Here is a 20,097-nt window from a genome sequence, read left to right on the forward strand (position 1 = left end):
TTTTCCCACATATCATGCTTCAAACATAAAGATACCAAATGTAAATTTTTGGTGAAGAATCAACAACAAGTGGAACACAATTGTGAAGTTGAACGAAATTTATTGGTTATTTTACATTTTTGTGGAAATTCAAAAATTGAAAAGTGGGGCGTGCAATATTATTTGGCCCCTTTACTTTCAGTGCAGCAAACTCACTCCAGAAGTTCATTGTGGATCTCTGAATGATCCAATGTTGTCCTAAATGCCTAATAATGATAAATATAATCCACCTGTGTGCAAGCAAGTCTCCGTATAAATGCACCTGCTCTATGATAGTCTCAGGGTTCTGTTTGATGCACAGAGAACATCATGAAGACCAAGGAACACAACAGGCAGGTCCGTGATACTGTTGTGGAGAAGTTTAAAGCAGGATTTGGATACAAAATGATTTCCCAAACTTTAAACATCCCACGGAGCACTGTGCAAGCGATCATTTTGAAATGGAAGGAGCATCATACCACTGCAAATCTTCCAATACCCAACCGTCCCTCTAAACTTTCATCTGAAACAAGGAGAAGACTGATCAGAGATGCAGCCAAGAGGCCCATGATCACTCTGGATGAACTGCAGAGATCTACAGCTGAGGTGGGACAGTCTCTTCATGGGAGAACAATCAGTCGTACACTGCATAAATCTGACCTTTATGGAAGAGTGGCAAGAAGAAAGCCATTTCTCAAAGATATCCATAAAAAGTGTTTAAAGTTTGCAACAAGCCACCTGGGAGACACACCAAACATGTGGAAGAAGGTGCTCTGGTCAGATGAAACCAAAATCGAACTTTTTGGCAACAATGCCAAACGATATGTTTGGCGTAAAGGCAGCACAGCTCATCACCCTGAACACACCATCCCCACTGTCAAACAGGGTGGTGGCAGCATCATGGTTTGGGCCTGCTTTTCTTCAGCAGGGACAGGGAAGATGGTTAAAATTGATGGGAAGGTGGATGGAGCCAAATACAGGACCATTCTTGAAGAAAACCTGTTGGAGTCTGCAAAAGACCTGAGACTGCGACGAAGAATTGTCTTCCAACAAGACAATGATCTTAAACATAAAGCAAAATCTACAATGGAATGGTTCACAACTAAACGTATCCAGGTATTAGAATGACCAAGAAAAAATCCAGACCTCAATCCAATCGAGAATCTGTGGAAAGAGCTGAAAACTGCTGTTCACAAACGATCTCCATCAAACCTAACTGAGCTCGAGCTGTTTGCCAAGTTAGAATGGGCAAGAATTTAAGTCTCTCGATGTGCAAAACTGATAGAGACATACCCCCAAGCGACTTGCAGCAAAAGGTGGCGCAACAAAGTATTACGTTCCACTTGTTGTTGATTCTTCACCAAAAATGTACATGTTTGAAGCATGATATGTGGGGAAAGGTTGAAAAGTTCCAGGGGGCCGAATACTTTCGCAAGGCACTAATATATATATATATATATATATATATATATATATATATATATATATATATATATATATATATATATATATATATATATTACATATTGTTAGAAGAATCTTTTTTTGTAATTCAGTGCTCGGTTCAGAATTCTAAATTGTTTAGCAGTTTCTAATAAATCAAGAGACCAGAGCAAAAATAGCTAAAATAAGTAAGACTTTTTCAAATGAGCTAAATTGCAATGATTTTTTGATAACAATTACACTTTAGAAACCGCTTTTCCCCAGAACTTCCCTTTAATTAGTGAATTGAAGCTGGCTGGATTTATACTATAAGTTTGAATCATTGTCTCTAATCAGTCCACAGTTCCAGAACATCTTTTTCTAGTTGAAAATTTTTGATGATTTAAGAAAAAAAAAAATTCTGCTGTTCTCATTGAGGTTTAGCCAATCTTACTGATTTACAAAAAATTCATGCGACATGTCACAAATATGTGAGGTGCATGTCTCAGAGGCCTGTGATATGTTTCCTGATTCAAAGCTGCCAAAAACTCCCAACTTTGGTAATAGTAGTGTGACCAGGAGTTGCTTTTCCAATTTGTTGGACGAAATCTAATTGAGAGACACAATACCAATTTTTCTCACATCAGATAACTCTACTGCGTCCAATTCAGATAGCACATATCCCCAAATGCCATCAGATCAAATTGTGAAAAGATATTGCGCTTGCAAGGAGTGTGTTCAGTTCTGCAGCTTCGGACAATACAGACTCAGGCCTCAATTCATCAGAATTCTGGTACAAAATATATTTAAATGTTACAAAATGTTTGCGCTACACAGAGCTGCGTAAACATTTTGCAACTATGCCGTTTTCACGCCAGTTTCAGCAGCTCCTCCCTAATGGGTGGAGCTGGGAGGAGGCAGGTTAGGATGGGGCGTGGCTACACCTAATCTAACAAACTCATCTAAAGTGGCAGCTGTCTTTAAAGAGTAATCGTTGTTTTAATTTTTATTTCATAAATCAATAGTACACAAGAAAATAGGCAACTGTGGAACAGTATATCAGAGAACTCTGCCACTTAGGCCCCGATTCATTAATGGATACACTTCTACGCAGATGGGAGAAGGGAAGACCTACAGGAAAAGCCTCTCCCTCATCCTCCTCCAGTATACACAGAATCTTATCAGAAGCAGCCAGTCAGTTTTACCTTAGAACTGAGAATTTTGATAATGACTGATCAGTCCTGGCGGAGAAAGAAGCAGATTTCTCTGGTAAAATATCCCATATATATTTACACAATGGAGATTCACAGCTGATAATGTCCGTAATGGCATCTTTAAGATGACCTAAAAATCACGTTTACAGTGGACATGACACTGAACAATGATCGGAAGAAAATGGCAACTCTGATGATTGTTGTCCCATGTAAAAAGCTCTTAGGGAAGAGTTAGTCGAGTGCACAAATCAGACAAGGATCCCAATGTAAAGCTCAGACTGGTCGGCGGCTCTACCAACCTGAGCGTGGCAGCATGTATTTCTATGCAGCTGTCATGCTTGGGTTGGGAGAACTGACAGCCAGTCTGACCATTTTGCATCTTCAGCACCATCTTTTTGCTGCTGCTCTCAATAATTGTTTACAGCCTCCAACCGTGACATCACACCTACAGCGCACCTGACCGCTGCAGTCAATCATTGGGATGAGAGATTGATAAGTGATAGGTGTTCGAATCCGAAAAATTATCAGATCATCTAAATGGAGCTTTAAGCAGCCCTATAAGCCAAATACATTTCTACATTAGTTATGTGGATCTACATACCAGATGTTACCGGAGTAAGCGATATCAAATCGGGAGATTCTGGCCCAATCTGTCTTTCAGCGACTGGTGTACTATGTAGACAGACCCGTTTGGATTTGTGCCTCTTCTGCTTCAGTGGAGGAGGTGAAGGTGTTGATATTCTTACTTCACTTTTCACACTCCTCACAGTTTCTTTACACACATCTGCCATGTGCTGATCATCTGGGGACGGAATCATATTTTCCTCTCTCCAGTCTTTGCAGTCTTCAGGAGATGGTTTATGATCCGAACATTCAAGGTTCTGCCAAGGTGTTAACATTGGTGATGCTGGTGATACAGAGCAATCGGACATGTCATTTTCATTAGTCCTTTCACTTAGTTCAATATTGGCGTCTCCAGGCGGTGAATCCGTTAACCCTTCACAGCAGTCTGAAACAGGCAAGGAAGGAGAAGGGCTGGCTATATCGATCTTTACGTTATCTTGGTTCCCTGGCTGATCTTCTGAACTTGCAGGCTGTGCCAATAAAACTTGTACTTCCTTTGGGGGCAAGCTACTGCAGCCAATGGGTGCTGGAACAGTCTTCATAGTTTTATCACTTGTCTCTTCAATTAAAGGAACTTTACTGGATGCCTTTGAAGACTCATACTGTTCTTTTGCCTGAAGCCATAGCTCAACCCTCTCGGGAGCAGGTGCGTTTTTACAGGGCATGATCACAAGCTTTTTATCATCGTCAAGATTGAGTTTATGCTTCTCTTGCTCCATGATCAGTCTGCTCATTCGAGTGGGTGATACAGGCCTAGGGTTTTGCGTCATTGCAGAAAAGGCAGTCTTCCACAGCCCGAGTCCCTCCATTGAAAAATCCCCTTCGAACTCAGAAAGATTATTTGCTAGTTTTGTCTCAATAGCGAGAATGCGACCTCCAACCTCTCTGCAGAGAAACAATTAGAGAAAATAATTGTGGCTCAAGTAAGTAAACCGTTAATCAGGCAACAGAAATTCTCCTCGCAGTAAAGTAATTTGGTGGAGGTCATAATTACCCCATCGGCATGATTGCATTACAGGGGAAAAATGGGGGCGAACCAATCAGCAAGATTTTGCTAAGCTAACTACAGACACTGTCAGGTTGGCACACCAATAGAGAACTATGAAGACTCTGGATCGCAAGATAAATATTAAAAACCACAACTTTTATTACAGAAAATCTAAAATACATATGAATCAAATAACATACTGGTGAGACGTTACAATAAACGGATACAGGATCGGAACAGAAGCTACAGACTGATAGGACCCCTAGTATATGTCACATGTCAAATAACAAATGACCATAATATAGAAGTGACCATAACATGCTAACAACTCCCTAGTTCTGCTGAATATATAGTAGGTGCGCTCAGTCGGTACGACCCCTCTCTTCCTGGTTCAAGCATGACCACAGGTAGATATCACTCTTAGCTGTGACTTATTATAGAGTTGGAGACTATTGTGCCTAGTATGGGATGCTAGAGTGGAGTAGTAGTTACACGCATGCCGTGGATTTACTATATATTCAGCAGAACTAGGGAGTTGTTAGCATGTTATGGTCACTTCTATATTATGGTCATTTGACATGTGACATATACTAGGGGTCCTATCAGTCTGTAGCTTCTGTTCCCATCCTGTATCCGTTTATTGTAACGTCTCACCAGTATGTTATTTGATTCATATGTATTTTAGATTTTCTGTAATAAAAGTTGTGGTTTTTAATATTTATCTTGCGATCCAGAGTCTTCATAGTTCTCTATTGGTGTGCAGTATCTGCTTATGAAGGGATCCTGTTATTGGATATGAGGGTGTGTCGTTTTGTACTGTCAGGTTGGCGCTTATATATGGATTAAAATACCGTGGTTGACAAAATCCGTCTTGTGGTTGTTGTTTAACCCCTTCCCGACCTGTGACAGCGCATGCGTCATGAAAGTCGGTGACAATCCGACCTGTGACGCATATGCGGTGTCACAGAATGATCGCATTCCTGCAAATCAGGTGAAAGGGTTAACTGAAATTTCACCCGATCTGCAGGAACAGGGGGGCTTGTACTTGAGCCCGGGAAGGGGGGGGAGAGGGGGGGGGGGGCAGTAGCTTTGCCCCCCCCCCCCCCCCCCCAAAGTGGCTACTCGCTCTGATTAGCTGTTGAAAGTGAAACAGACAATCAGAGCAATCATAATATTTCACAGTCAGTCTTTCCTCCCCTCCGTCCTGTCCTCCGCTTCCCCTGCGCTCTGATCCCACCTCCCGAGTCCCAGTGTCCCTCACGGTTTCCGTCCGTCTTCTCCGATAAGCGCCTCTATCTTCCAAAATGGCGGGCAAATGCACAGTGCGCCCGCCGAATCTGTAGGCCGGCAGATTCTTTCATTCATTCAAGGTACATTTTGATCACTGTGATAGACCCTATCACAGTGATCAAAATAAAAAATAGTAAATAACCCCCCTTTATCACCCCCATAGGTAGGGAAAATAATGAAATAAAGAAAATATATTTATTTTTATTTTTCCACTAGGTTTAGGGTTAGAATTAGGGTTGAAATTAGGATTAGGGTTGGAATTAGGCTATGTGTATACGGTACGGATTTGGCTGCGGATCCGCAGCAGTTTTCCATCCAGTTTAAAGTACCATGTTAACCTATGGAAAACCAAATCCACTGTTCCCATGGTGCAGAAAATACCACGCTGAATCGCTGCATTGTATTTTCCGCAGCATGACAATTCTTTGTGCGGATTCCGCAGCGTTTTACACCAGGTCCTCAATAGGAATCCGCAGGTGTAAAACCGAAGGTGAAATCCGCACAAAAAACGCAGGAAATCCAAGGTAAATCTGCAGGTAAAACGCAGTGCGTTTTACCTGCGGATTTTTCAAAAAACGATGTGGAAAAATCCGCAATGTGGGCACATAGCCTTAGGGTTGGAATTAGGGTTAAGGTTGAAATTAGGGTTAGGGGTGTGTTGGGGTTAGGGTTGCAATTAGGGTTATGGTTGGAGTTAGAATTGAGAGGTTTCCACTGTTTAGGCACATCAGGGGGTCTCACCAAAGTGCTCACCACACATCTAGATAAGTTACTTGGAGGGTCTAGTTTCCAAAATGGGGTCACTTGTGGGGGAACTCCAATGTTTAGGCACACGGGGGCTCTCCAAACGCGACATGGTGTCCGCTAAAGATAGGAGCCAATTTTTCATTCAAAAAGTCAAATGGCGCTCCTTCCCTTCCGAGCCCTGCCGTGCGCCCAGAAAGTGGAGTTTCAACGTACTCAGGACAAATTGGACAACTTTCGGGGTCCAGATTCTCCTTTTACCCTTGGCAAAATAAAAATAGTTGCTAAAAGATCATTTTTGTGACTAAAAAGTTAAATGTTCATTTTTTCCTTCCATGTTGCTTCTGCTGCTGTGAAGCACCTAAAGGGTTAATAACCTTCTTGAAGGTGGTTTTGAACACCTGGAGGGGTGCAGTTTTTAGAATGGTGTTACTTTGGGGTATTTTTAGCCATATAGACCCCTCAAACTGACTTCAAATGTGAGGTAATCCCTAAAAAAATGGCTTTGTAAGTGTTGTTGTAAAAATGGCTGGTCAAATTTTAACCCTTATAACTTCCTAGCCGCCCCCTCCCCCCCCCCCCCAATTTTTTTTTTTCAAAATTGTGCAGATGTAAATTAGACATGCGGGAAATGTTATTTATTAACTATTTTGTGCCACATAACTCTCTGGTTTAGCAGAATAAAAATTCAAAATTTGAAAATTACGACATTTTCAAAATCTTCACCAAGTTTCCGATTTTTTCACAAATAAACGCAAAAATTATCAACCTAAATTTACCACTCACGTGAAGCCCAATATGTCACAAAAAACAATCTCAGAATCGCTAGGATCAGTTGAAGCGTTCCTGAGTTATTACCTCAAAGGGACACTGGTCAGAATTGCAAAAAAATGGCCGGGTCATTAAGGTCAAAATAGGCTGGGTCATGAAGGGGTTAACTCAGACCCATAAGGATGCATATGTAAGCAGGACACCACATAAAGACGCCTCCCCCCCCCTCCCCTTTCACAGGCCTCCCCGAAGCACGAGAATCTTGTTAACTGAAAACTACAAATACAGATTAAGCAACAACCACATGACTGATTTCACCAACTAAGGTATCACTTTAATCAGTACAACAGGACCAACCTGACAGTGTCTATAGTTTACTTAAAATCCTGCCGACAGGTTCGCATTTTCAGACTTTCTCCAGTATCTAACAACCTAACTGAAGCCGTCAGCAATTGATTGTGGCATCCAAGGGTTTAAACAGCAACTATCAGAGTGAGCATGAAGGCTGCTGTTAGGGGGAAGTGCTGGCTGTCTAACAGTTTATGAAACTGGTTCAGCTCCTGAGCCCGTTCCACACATCTTCAACACGTGAAGCACATGTCGGGAAGGGGTTAATACTTGTGTCCGAGCAAATTTTAGTTAAACCCCAAACCCCATGTCTCCGCCAGTCCAAGTATTGTGACAGCGTCAGTAATACTGGATAAAGATAGGCCTCCACCACCCAAAAGTGTTAATGGCATGGTGCTGTAATCTAGAAAGGAGAGAGAGGAAAGTGTACAAAACAAGAATTTTTTTGGGTAAAAAAAAAATAGCACCAGTATCCCTACGATAAGATACATTTTGAATACAAATATAATACTAAATTAATCAAAGCAAAACAAACATCAGACCAATTGCAATAAAAACTATTAAAAAGCAAAACACAGTTTATCATCAAGGAACTGTAAAAATGTGGACAAGTATGCACCCCCTCCAAAATATACAATATATATAGGAGAAATATTTGTAAGAAAAAATATCAAAATGTAAGTTATATAAAGTGTTATGATCCGGTGACCTTGGAGCTGCATGAATAACTTTCACTGGAGTAGGTGGTAACTGTACTGACCGCAAATCCTGATATGACACCGCAACTAGAAGTAGCCGTGGGGTGTGCCTAACAAACCCTAGACACCTCGTCACAGCCGGAGAACTAAATACCCCTATAGATGGAAATAGGAATACTATCTTGCCTCAGAGCAGAACCCCAAAGGATAGGCAGACCCCCACGAATATTGACTGTGAGTAGGAGAGGAAAGACACACGTAGGCAGAAAACAGGATTTAGCAAAAGAGGCCACTCTAGCTAAAATAGAAAAGGATAGGACAGAGTTCTGTGCGGTCAATATTAAAACCCTTACAAAAATATCCACAGCAGATTATACAAAAAATTCCTCCATCTAACTAAAGACGTGGAACGTATATCTGCAACTCCAGAGAAACCTACACACAGAGCAGAAATACAATCAAAAATCCAGCACACGGCATGTGTGCCATAGAAAAAAAACCCAGACACTTATCTTTGCTGAATTGGCAGCTAAGCAGGAGAAACCAGAAAGAGGTCCAACACCTCCCAAGAACCATTGACAACTGGCAAGGACTAATGAATCCTGCAAACCTAAATACCCCAGTCAGAATTGCAATCAGCAGAAACACCTTACCATGACTGCAGCCCTGGGACAACTGCATTACCACCTACAACCACCGGAGGGAGCCCAAAAGCATAATTCACAACAATAAAGACAAAAGGAGCCCCAATATAAAAAAGTTCAAAGAATGCAAAACGTTCAAACATACAATCAAAAGATCCAGATAAAGAATACAAATAAACGTTTACTTTTAATATTACTCTAGATATTGATGAAAAGGAGGGAGAGGCAATGAGTCCCACACGGTATGCCAGCAAAGTGTGGCTTCTTCAGGAAAATGTGTCCGTTTTGCTTTTTAGTTGTTTTTATTGTAATTGGTGTGGTTGTTTACTTGGATTAATAAAGTATTACATTTGTATTCACAGGGACTCTTATCGGATGGACACTGGTGCTATGTTCACCAAGAAAACATTTCTAGTTTTGTACAGCATCAGTAATACATACCGTATATACTCGAATATAAGCCGACCCGAGTAGAAGCCTAGGCACCAAATTTTGCCACGGAAAACTGGGTAAGCTTATTGATTCGAGTATAAGCCGGGTATGCATTGTCCCCCCATCCCTGTTCTGCTCTGTGTGGCTCCCCCTCCGTCCCATCTTGTATGCACGGCTTGGCTCCCCCATCCCATCCTTTTATGCATGGCTCGGTTCCCCCAGTCCTCTCCCGTCATACTCCTCACGCCGTTGCTGCATGTCCCTGCATCTCCGTTGTCCCGATGCGGAAGCTCTTCCTGTGCTGAGCGGTCACGTGGTACTGCTCATTAAGGTAATAAATATGCGCTCCACGTCTATGGGAGTGAAGACGTGTGCATATTTATTACCTTAATGAGCGGTACCACGTGACCACTCAGAACAGGAAGAGCTGCTGAAACGGGACAACAAAGATGCCGGGACACTCAGCGACGGCGCTAGGAGGGGGAGTTTGATGTCACAGCCGCCGACTCCTCCTTCCCCACTGGCTTTCTAGACAATGACTCGTATATAAGCCGAGGGGGCATTTTCAGCACACAAAAAATATGCTGAAAATCTGGACTTATACACGAGTATATATGGTACTTTATGAAGGACCATATGGGGTGAGAGCACTAAAAGACACCACCACCACTCTATGTTTTACATTAATCCATACTAAAATCACTTATTGTAAGATCGGGTGATCTTTTAGGTTTGATCCTCTATAGTGGAGTCCACAAAGTATAACAAGTAGAAGGTGAAGATATATAGAGTCGAAGAGGTTGATGACTACAGGTCATCGAGGCCTTATTTTATGAGGTGCATGAGTGGAATGACTACATACTATAGGTGGACAATAGGTAGGCCCAACTGTCCTTCATTTCAATGGGCTGTGGGGAATTTAGTGATGCCTATAGCTCCAAAGGATGTAAGGGTGATATCAATATGTTGAAGAAGCCTGCAAGGAAAATAGATAGAGGCTTGCTAAGGGTATTAAAGATTTTGGGTAAATACCCCCTTTTGATCAGGCAAAGAAGGCACAAATGTGAAAAGCACACGTTTATACCACCTGGAGATATTACTATACCTAGGTAAGTAAAGGAAGTGGACCATGAAAAGTGGGGAATATTATATCCTCTGATTAGACAGATATGTCATTTGGAAAGATAGGAGATGTGGACTAATTTTTGTTCAGACTTGAAAACGTCCAAAAGACGGACATGACCTCTAAGGATGAATAGATGGAATTTTCAGGGTCAGACAAGTAAAACAATGCAATATCAGAAAGAAGCTCTCAATGTGTAAATCTCCAGCTCTAAAAGACCATTAGCTCAGAAAGGAGAGGTGAGGGGGCGTGACCTGGATGATCTCGGAGATCTGTGGGGACACTAGAGAAAGCGACCTATAACAACAAAAAGAAGCTGGTCTCATTTGGACCCTGTTTGGGTGGATACAGAACTGCCTGTGGAGCAATCCAAGACCACCTCTGACCCTCTACGTGCTGGCACAGCCGAGATATTGGCTGTGAAACTCAGCAGGACCAGACACTGTAGGCTGATGAGTGGACCCGCACCACAGATCCCTGCACTTCATTAAAATAGTTCCCTGTCCCCAGCTCCTAGCACAGCCATCAGGCGATGGTGGCGATGAAAATATAATCCACTCACTTCTGATCACTAGTGGGACTGTCACCAGCTCACTCTCACCCTTCCTGAAGGTGGCATACCAGAGCAGCATCTGTTCCTACGATCTTAGCAGAAGGTCTAGTTTGTACCAGAGATTCATATAAGGTCGCTCTTTTTTGGCCCTACAATATCCACAATGGTTAGCATTTCTCCTATCTCATTGCTGCCCCTGCTGCCATTTGAAGTTTTCTTCATTTCTCTGAGGCTCCATAACACCTTGAACCAACATCAAACACTGCTTCTGAGCCTGCTACTGATGTGAACTTTCTATCTGCTATTTCCGGAGGTCAACGCTACGCAGTGATTACTGCTTTAAATAACGGATAAAGCTCCCCTCCATTGAGGCACAGCTTCCGTATTGCAGTTGACGCTGGCCCTACCTGGGATGTATTTGTGCCCGTTTCTTGTTGGGCCCTACTCTATTGTTCATATTTACTAAACAATTTTGATCGAATCCTTCCTGGCTTTTTGATGTCTAAACCCCTATTATATAGACTATGTAAGATGCTTCAGCTAAATCTCAGCTGTAGTATCCCCCTCTCTTTTTACATGCATACCTTGTGACTACATACTCCTCTACATCTCCCATGGATAAATTTGTGAACCTGGTAGCTCCAAATCTGTTAAAACCAGGGCTCAGGATGCCAAATCTCCTCCTAAAACACCAAACGCTAATGTCGCCATGTCTGAGGAATCTCTGCAAGCCATTGCCGCTTCTATTACAATGAAACTCATGCCGGCGATTGCCGCCAGACTTCAGTCTTTCCAATGCTTGCTGCAATCAATCACATCCCAATTGACTGAACACACCAGTAAAATCTCAGCGGCAGAGCAGCGGATTTCCGATTTGGAGGACGCTACACAATCCTATGCTGCTCAAGTAAATGACAAAGACCATGCAATAGAGCAGCTCCAGGAAATATTCTATGACTCGGAGAATCGGAGTCGTCGAAACAATCTCCGGATCATTGGCGTCCCTGAATGAAAGACCTTCATCACTTTAGTTCCTCCTGGCTCCCGCAGGCACTCAATTTGCATGGCCTGCCTGGCTCCATGGCAGTGGAGCGAGCTCACCAGGCCTGGACCTGAACATTCCTCCTCGTTGAAGTACGAGGGTCACTCCCTTCTCATGTTTCAGGACTTCTCCGCTTTGGTGGCGGCCAAGGGCCGTGATTTCTCATCAGTTTGTAGACTGTTACTTGATAGGGGCACACGTTTTGCCCTTAAATACCGTGCACGCCTCCGGGTGGTGTTTCACGGAAAGTTGGTGTTTTTTGATGATCCTGATAAAGCCTTGGAGGAAAGAGCGTTCCTCCCAGGCATCCTCTCCTGAGTGGTGATGTAGTCTTATTGCACAATTAATACCTAGGCTTTTTTTTTTTTTTTTTTTTAGTATTGCACAATATTTGTTCTTATCTTGTAAATTTCCTTTCTAAGGGATGCTATTAGTCGGGATAATAACTTGATGTTCAGTATTGTGGTTTATATGTTGTTTTTTAGTTTGTTTGGGAATTGGGGGTGGGTTCCCTTTCTTTTGGCACATGCTGTATTCAGTCTTTTTGGTTAATTTGGATATTAAGGTTTGCTCGCTGAGATGGACCTTTGCCCATTTGTCTTTTTTTTAACCATTTCTACTTTTTGTCCTCCACGTGGGATAGGCTAACATGGCTACGTTCGATGATATAGCTTCTCGTATTAATATAGATTCTCTAAAATGTTTATCCTGGAATGTAGCTGCTCTGAATTTGCCGTTAAAGCACAGAACGGTATTAGACCATATTAAACGCTTAGGCCCGCATATCGTCTTTTTACAAGAAACTAACTGGCTTTGCAAAGGTCACCCAGCGCTCCGTAATAGACATTATTTGGAGTGCTTGGAAGCTTCCTTTTCAAAGAAGAAGCGTGGGGTGGCCATTTTGTTTTCTAAAAACCTCGAATACTCTATACAAGATGCAGTGAGAGAAGGTGGGACGATATTTACTAGTTAGAGTCCTTATAGAACAGCGGGAATACTGCCTCAATAATATTTATGCGCTCAACACTGCCAACCCTTCCTTTTTTGCTAGACTCGTGGAAGTTGTTCATAGCTGGCATCCCGCTAATATATTATTGGGTGGAGATTTAAATACCCTTCATGATGTCTTACTTGATAGATCTACACCTATGTCTACATCTCATTCTCCTACTGGAGTGCTCTCTACCTTGATATATAGACTTGATCTAGTTTAATGCTTGGAGATGCTGCCACCCTACGGAAAGAGAATACACCTTTTATTCAAGAGTACATGACGTTCATACCCGCATTGATTATTGGTTATTCCGTGCCCCTCTTCTTTCCTTCTTAAAACCAGTTGATATACTCCCATCGGTTATCTCGGACCATTCTCGGGTTTTACTTACTTTGAACTTCCCACTAGTAGCACTATCTTTTTGTTTGTGTTTTCCCTCATATCTTTACACTTCAAATGATTTCAAACGCTATATAACTGGTTGGTGGGAGACTTTCATGGAGGATAACTGGAGGATAACTTGGAACACTTGGACGATATTAACATATTTTGAGCCACTGCTAAGATGGTGCTTAGGGGACATATCTCCTTTGTGTCTCAAACAAAAAAGAGAAATTGTCCTCCCTGCCGCCTCTCAGACCGGCTTACTCAAGCATATAGGGATTTTAAGCTACATAAAGGTACCGTCACACTAGACGATATCGCTAGCGATCCGTGACGTTGCAGCGTCCTGGCTAGCGATATCGTCCAGTGTGACAGGCAGCAGCGATCAGGCCCCTGCTGTGCTGTCGCTGGTCGGGGAAGAAAGTCCAGAACTTTATTTCGTCGCTGGACTCCCCGCAGACATCGCTGAATCGGTGTGTGTGACACCGATTCAGCGATGTCTTCACTGGTAACCAGGGTAAACATCGGGTAACTAAGCGCAGGGCCGCGCTTAGTAACCCGATGTTTACCCTGGTTACCATCGTAAAAAAACAACCAGTACATACTTACATTCAGCTGTCTGTCCCTTGCCGTCTGTTTGCTGCACTGACTGCTGGCCGCAAAGTGAAAGTGAAAGCACAGCACAGCGGTGAGTCACACAGCGGTGACTCACCGCTGTGGCTGTGCTCTGCTTTCACTTTGCGGCCAGCAGTCAGTGCAGCAAACAGACGGCAAGGGACAGACAGCTGAATGTAAGTATGTACTGGTTGTTTTTTTACGATGGTAACCAGGGTAAACATCGGGTTACTAAGCGCGGCCCTGCGCTTAGTTACCCGATGTTTACCCTGGTTACCGGGGACCTCGGGATCGTTGGTCGCTGGAGAGCGGTCTGTGTGACAGCTCTCCAGCGACCAAACAGCGACGCTGCAGCGATCCGGATCGTTGTCGGTATCGCTGCAGCGTCGCTTAGTGTGACGGTACCTTAATACTCCCTCTTTCAGAGAGGCCTTTCTTATGGCTAACTAAAATTTAAATACCTTACTGCACGAACAGGCACACAATCAATTAGCTTATCAACGTAACCGATATTTTCGGTGGGGTAATAAACCAGGACGTCTTTTGGCATCCTTGCCTAAGCCATTCAAAGCGGCTACTAGAGTCTCTAATATTACATTACCCGATGGCTCTATTACCCATGAAATAACTCAAATCTGTGTTTTTTAAAGACTTTTACGCAGATCTTTATGGCCCATTCCTAGATTCCCGGGAGGATGGATACAAATTTTTACATAAGGTTGATCCGCCAAAAGTTTCCGCTTCCCAAAGGGAAATTTAAAATCAGCCGATTTCTACTGGAGAGGTGGGATCAGTCATCAAGTCTTTAAAGTTGCTTAAAGCACCCGGCCCGGATGGGTTTTCGGGGGAATTTTATACAATGCTACAACCTTTACTCACCTCTCACCTAACTTCTCTGTTTAATCATATTATTGATTGGGGTTCTATGACTGACCGATTCAAAGAGGCTTGTTTATCTTTGTTTTTAAAACCAGGCAAGGACCCGCTTCTTCCTGCCTCGTACTGTCCAAGTTGTATTTTGATCACATGATACTTTTTATACATGTTGTCATACTCCAAGCTGTTCAGGCTTGAGAACCAACTACCAATTAAGTAAATCAGGTGATGTACATCTCTGTAATGAGGAGGGGTGTTATCTAATGACCTCAAAACCCTATATAAAGGTGTGCTTAATTATTAGGCAACTTCCTTATCTTTGGCAAAATGGGTCAGAAGAGAGATTTCACGGGTTCTGAAAAGTCCAAAATTGTGAGAGGTCTTGCAGAGGGATGCAGCAGTCTTGATATTGCCATGAAACGCTTGATTGTTCGGTGATCACGCTTCAAAAGTTTGGCAAATAGCCAACAGGGTCGCAAGAAGCATGTTGGGCAAAAAAGGCGCAAAATAACTGACCATAAATTGAGGAAAATCAAGCGTGAAGCTGCCAAGATGCCATTTGCCACCAGTTTTGCCATATTTCAGAGCTGCAACGTTACTAGAGTAACAAAAAGCACAAGGTGTGTGATACTCAGGGACATGCCCAAGGTAAGGATGGCTGAAAAACGACCACCTTTGAACAAGAAACATAAGATAAAACATCAAGACTGGGCAAGAAATATCTTAAGACTGACTTTTCAAAGGTTTTATGGACTGATGAAATGAGAGTGACTCTTGATTGGCCAGAGGCTGGATCAGTAAAGGGCAGAGTGCTCCACTCCGACTAAGGTGGAGGTGTGGTACTGGTATGGGCTGGTATCATCAAAGATGAACTTGTGGGACCTTTTCGGGTTGAGGATGGAGTGAAGCTCAACTCCCAGACCTACTGCCAGTTTCTGGAAGACAACTTCTTCAAGCAGTGGTACAAGAAGTCAGTATCGTTCAAGAAAAACATGATTTTCATGCAGGACAATGCTCCATCACATGCATCCAACTACTCCACAGCATGGCTGGCCAGTAAAGGTCTCAAAGAAAAAAAAATAAATAATGACATGGCCCCCTTGTTCACCTGATCTGAATCCCATAGAGAACCTGTGGTCCCTCATAAAATGTGAGATCTACAGGGAGGAAAAAACAGTACACCTCTCGGAACAGTGTCTGGGAGGCTGCGGTGGCTGCTGCACGCAATGTTGATTGTAAACAGATCAAGCAACTGACGATCTATGGATGGAAGGCTGTTGAGTTTCATCATAAAGAAAGGTGGCTATATTGGTCACTAATTTTTGGGGATTTTGTTTTTGCATGTCAGTAATGTTTATTTCTAAATTTTGTGCAGTTATATTGATTTATCTGGTGAAAATAAAAAAGTGAGATGGGAATATATTTGGTTTTTATTAAGTTTCCTAATAATTCTGCACAATAATAGTTACCTTCACAAACAGATATCCTCCTAAGATCAAATCTTTAAAAAAAAACACACTGCAACTTCTAAAAATATTAAGCTTTTTTTTGTCTTTTGGGTTGATTGAGAACATAGTTGTTGATCAATAAAAATAATCATCTAAAACACAACTTGCCTAATAATTCTGCACACAGAGTAGTTACCAGACCAAAGTCAAGCAACATATATTGGTCAGCCTTGATGCTGATAAAGCTTTAGATCGAGTGTCTTGGTGTCACCTCATTCAAACACTGAAGTATAGATTGTTTAGCTTTACTTTCTTTAACTTTGTAAGGACAATTTATACCAATCCCCAATCTTCGTTATGGCTTAATGGTATTCAGTCAACTTTTCCTATCTTCTGGGGTATGAGGCAGGGATGTCCCCCGTCACCTTTGTTATTTAATATTGTCCTAGACCCTTTACTAAGAGATACCTGCAGATGATCCCTTCATTTGGGGGTATTGAGATCGGCCACCATACACTTAAAACATTGGCATTTGCTGATGATATTTTACTCATGATAGCCAATCCTAAGGAATCCATTCCTTTTATAATGGATTCCTTTAATGAGTTTGGAGCAGTTTCAGCATTTCGCATAAATTATGATACATCTCATGCTTTGGCAATCTTCAAAGCTGCTCAGAAACGGCGGACGTTCCCTTTCACCTTTCAGTGGAAGAGAGATTCCTTGCGTTATCTTGGGGTATATTTACCCTCAAATCCTCATGATATTTATAAACTAAATGTTCTACCCCTCATTTCTGCGGTTATACAGGAAACACAATCCTGGAAATCTCTTAAATTATCCTTTGCGGGCAAGGCCCATCTGATTAAAATGATCACTTTCCCTAAAATACTTTTTCCCTTACAGACGCTACCGTTGGGGATCTAGAATTAGTATTTTTAAGTTGCAACAAACTAAAACCCTGGTCTTAATCTCCATAATCTATACCTATATAGTATAGCGGCTGTTTTCCGCCACTCCCTAGACTTGGTCTATGCCTTCACCCGCTTTACTAAAACTCCAATAGATGAGGCGGTGTGTAGACCTTTTAGTCTTCCTGCTATACTTCGTCTACATCAAGCTGACGTCCAAGTGGAGTTTAGGGATAACACCCTACTGTAGTTCGTAATCTCAGGATGGCGTCATGCTAGACGAATTAGTGGACTAGATCCCCATATCTCAGTGTTTCTTCCCTTCTGAGGAAATCCCTCCTTTCTACAGGGAATGCCACCTCCTATCTATCGTGTGCTTGAAAATAATGGTTGTCGATTGGTCTGTGACATGTTAACAGACAATCAGTGTCCTCTTACTTTGGAAGACACTGTCTTTAAATACTCAATCCTGGTGGGAGAAAATTTTACTATTACCCAAATTAGACACTATATAAGCTTGGTACTGTGGGATATACCGGACGATGTTAGAATACACCCTCTAAACTTAATCTCCATTAAAGCTCACGTGGGGAATTATTCTTTGAGTCTTATATACAAATCAATAAAACCTTCCATACAGTGGTCAGACTCTTCACCGGGCCCGGGGAGGTGGGTATCTCCACTAACCGACTCAGGTAAAAAACCTCTTGAAAGCCACATTACTCAATGTTACCGTATGACAGTTACACAACCATGACTCTCATGATATTCCATAGAGCATATATCTCCCCAGAGATTAAATCTAAAATGTCGCCCTTAGGCGATTTCCAATGCCCTAAATGTTTACATACTCGAGCTGATATTTTTCATTGTCTCTGAGACTGTCCAAAAATATGGGAGGTCTGGGATACACTTTTGCAATATCTCACTAATACCTTTGGTGTATCACTCTCTCTTTCTCCGGAGTGGGCCATATTCAACATTCTCCCACAAGATCAGTGGGTGAGTCTTTCTGTTCAGAAGCACCGTATTCTATTTGTCTGGGCAGGAGCCACCCGTAAAAGTATTCTACATTTATGGGCACAAGGTAGTACTCCCTCTTTCGGCTTAATTAATACGAAGGTAGCCGATCTCTTCAAGATGGACTGAATAGAGTCCATACTGAATAAACAAAAATACACTGAAGGGTTTTTCTATAAATGGTCTTCTTTTATTAATACCCAGACAATCTATATGCCAGGTTGCTTCCAATTTACAGACTGGTACATGAGAGAGCAAATGGACGGCAGAACTCATGTTAGGCTTTAAAGATATTATATGAAGATGCAAGTGTGTGCCCTGGGGGGGGGGGGAGGGGATGGGAGTTGGTTATAGTTATAATACACTGTCTAATGTTTAAGTACTGTAAAATTCTATTTGTCGGATCTTTTCTGATGCTTTTGAACAATTTTTGTACGCTCTGCTTATTGTTCAATAAAAACTTTTTTAAAAAAAAAAAAGGAGGAGAGGTGAGAGAGACAACAAGTCTAATACCTCTACAGAGTGAAAACAGTGAAGACCAATGATATCCTGGAACATGAGATGGAGAAGAGTAGTTGGCTTATCGTAACAAATTAGGGTCAAATCTGGAAAAAATAAATTCTATCAAATCATATTGTATGCCTTCCTTTTCCCCTTAACATCACTGTCTCTTGAACCTACATTAAAATGTGTTCCTTGAAGGTTGGAGAAAAGACCAAGATGTAGGAATGTAGATTTCCCTGGCATGAAGCCCAATTGTGACATTATCCCTTTAATAATAAAATACAATTTTCTAGTTTGCTATATGTTGAATTTAATTTCTGGAGCTCTGTTTTGCCTTTAAAGAATGACAACAATCATGGTTATATGCAAATTGAAACACAGCTAGTCCTGCTTTTAGCCAAGAGGAAGAAAGGACTGACTGCCATACAGACTATGCTCTGGGAGACTGACATTTTACACCAGTAGATAAATTACATGTAAAGAGTGGCAACCAGTGATATAACTAGTCAATGAACAATGGTTTACGAGTTTCAATGATCATGAAGCTGAGGATGTGCCACAGGAGAAGATGTTTTCATTCCAACAATTCCTCTCATTCCATCTGACTTGCCTTTTGATTTTAAACGCCAGTTTCCTGTTCGACTGGCATTTGCTATGTCCATCAACAAGGCTCAGGGAAAGTCCTTGAATGTAGCTGTAATCGATTTATAATCTCCATGCTTTTCTCATGGTCAACTTTATGTGGCCTGTTCAAGAGTTGGAACAGCCAAAAATCTGTTAGTCATTGCACCTGAAGGAAAAACTAAGAATGTCGTTTATGAAAAGGCTCACGAATAAGTAGTAGAAGATTACTGTATATACTCGAGTATAAGCTGAGATTTTCAGCCCACTTTTTTAGGCTTAAAGTCCCTCCCTCGGCTTATACTCGAGTCATACGCAGGGGTTGGCAGGGGAGGGGGAGCAGGGGCTGTGAAATTATACTCACCTACTCCTGGCACGCTCCCTGCTTCCTGACACCGGCAGCTTCTTCCTGTACTGAGCGGTCACATGGTATCGCTCATTACAGTAATGAATATGCGGCTCAACCTCCCATAGAGGTGGAGCCGCATATTCATTACTGTAATGAGCAGTAACGGTGACCGCTCAGTACAGGATGAAGCTGCGGCGTCGAGGAAGCAGGGACTGTACCCGCGCCAGGATCAGGTGAGTATACGGGGAGAGGGAGAGCTGCGCGATAGTCACCTTTCCTCGTTCCGGGCGTCGCTCTGTCTTCAGCAGTGACGCTCAGCTCAGAGGTAATGTAGTTCGTGCGCGACCTCTGCTGAACGTCAGTGCGGAAGACGGAGCCGCACCGGAACAAGGAGCAGGTAACTATTGAAAGTGTCGGGGGTCTGAGCGACGGAAAGGTGAGTATGTGATTTATTTTTTTTAATT

At 42.3% G+C, this 20,097-nt stretch overlaps 1 protein-coding gene across 1 annotated transcript in view; it reads right to left on the minus strand.

Annotated features, from left to right (window-relative positions):
* Positions 1–20,097, minus strand: part of REV3L (REV3 like, DNA directed polymerase zeta catalytic subunit) — a 291,259-nt gene that overhangs the window by 61,478 nt on the left and 209,684 nt on the right. The window contains exon 14 of the mRNA XM_069726145.1: positions 3,256–4,163. Within this exon, the coding sequence (XP_069582246.1) occupies positions 3,256–4,163 (908 nt within the window). The remainder of the gene's footprint in view (positions 1–3,255; positions 4,164–20,097) is intronic.

Source organism: Ranitomeya imitator, chromosome 5 (assembly GCF_032444005.1).
Source record: "Ranitomeya imitator isolate aRanImi1 chromosome 5, aRanImi1.pri, whole genome shotgun sequence".
Classification (NCBI taxonomy): Eukaryota; Metazoa; Chordata; class Amphibia; order Anura; family Dendrobatidae; genus Ranitomeya; species Ranitomeya imitator.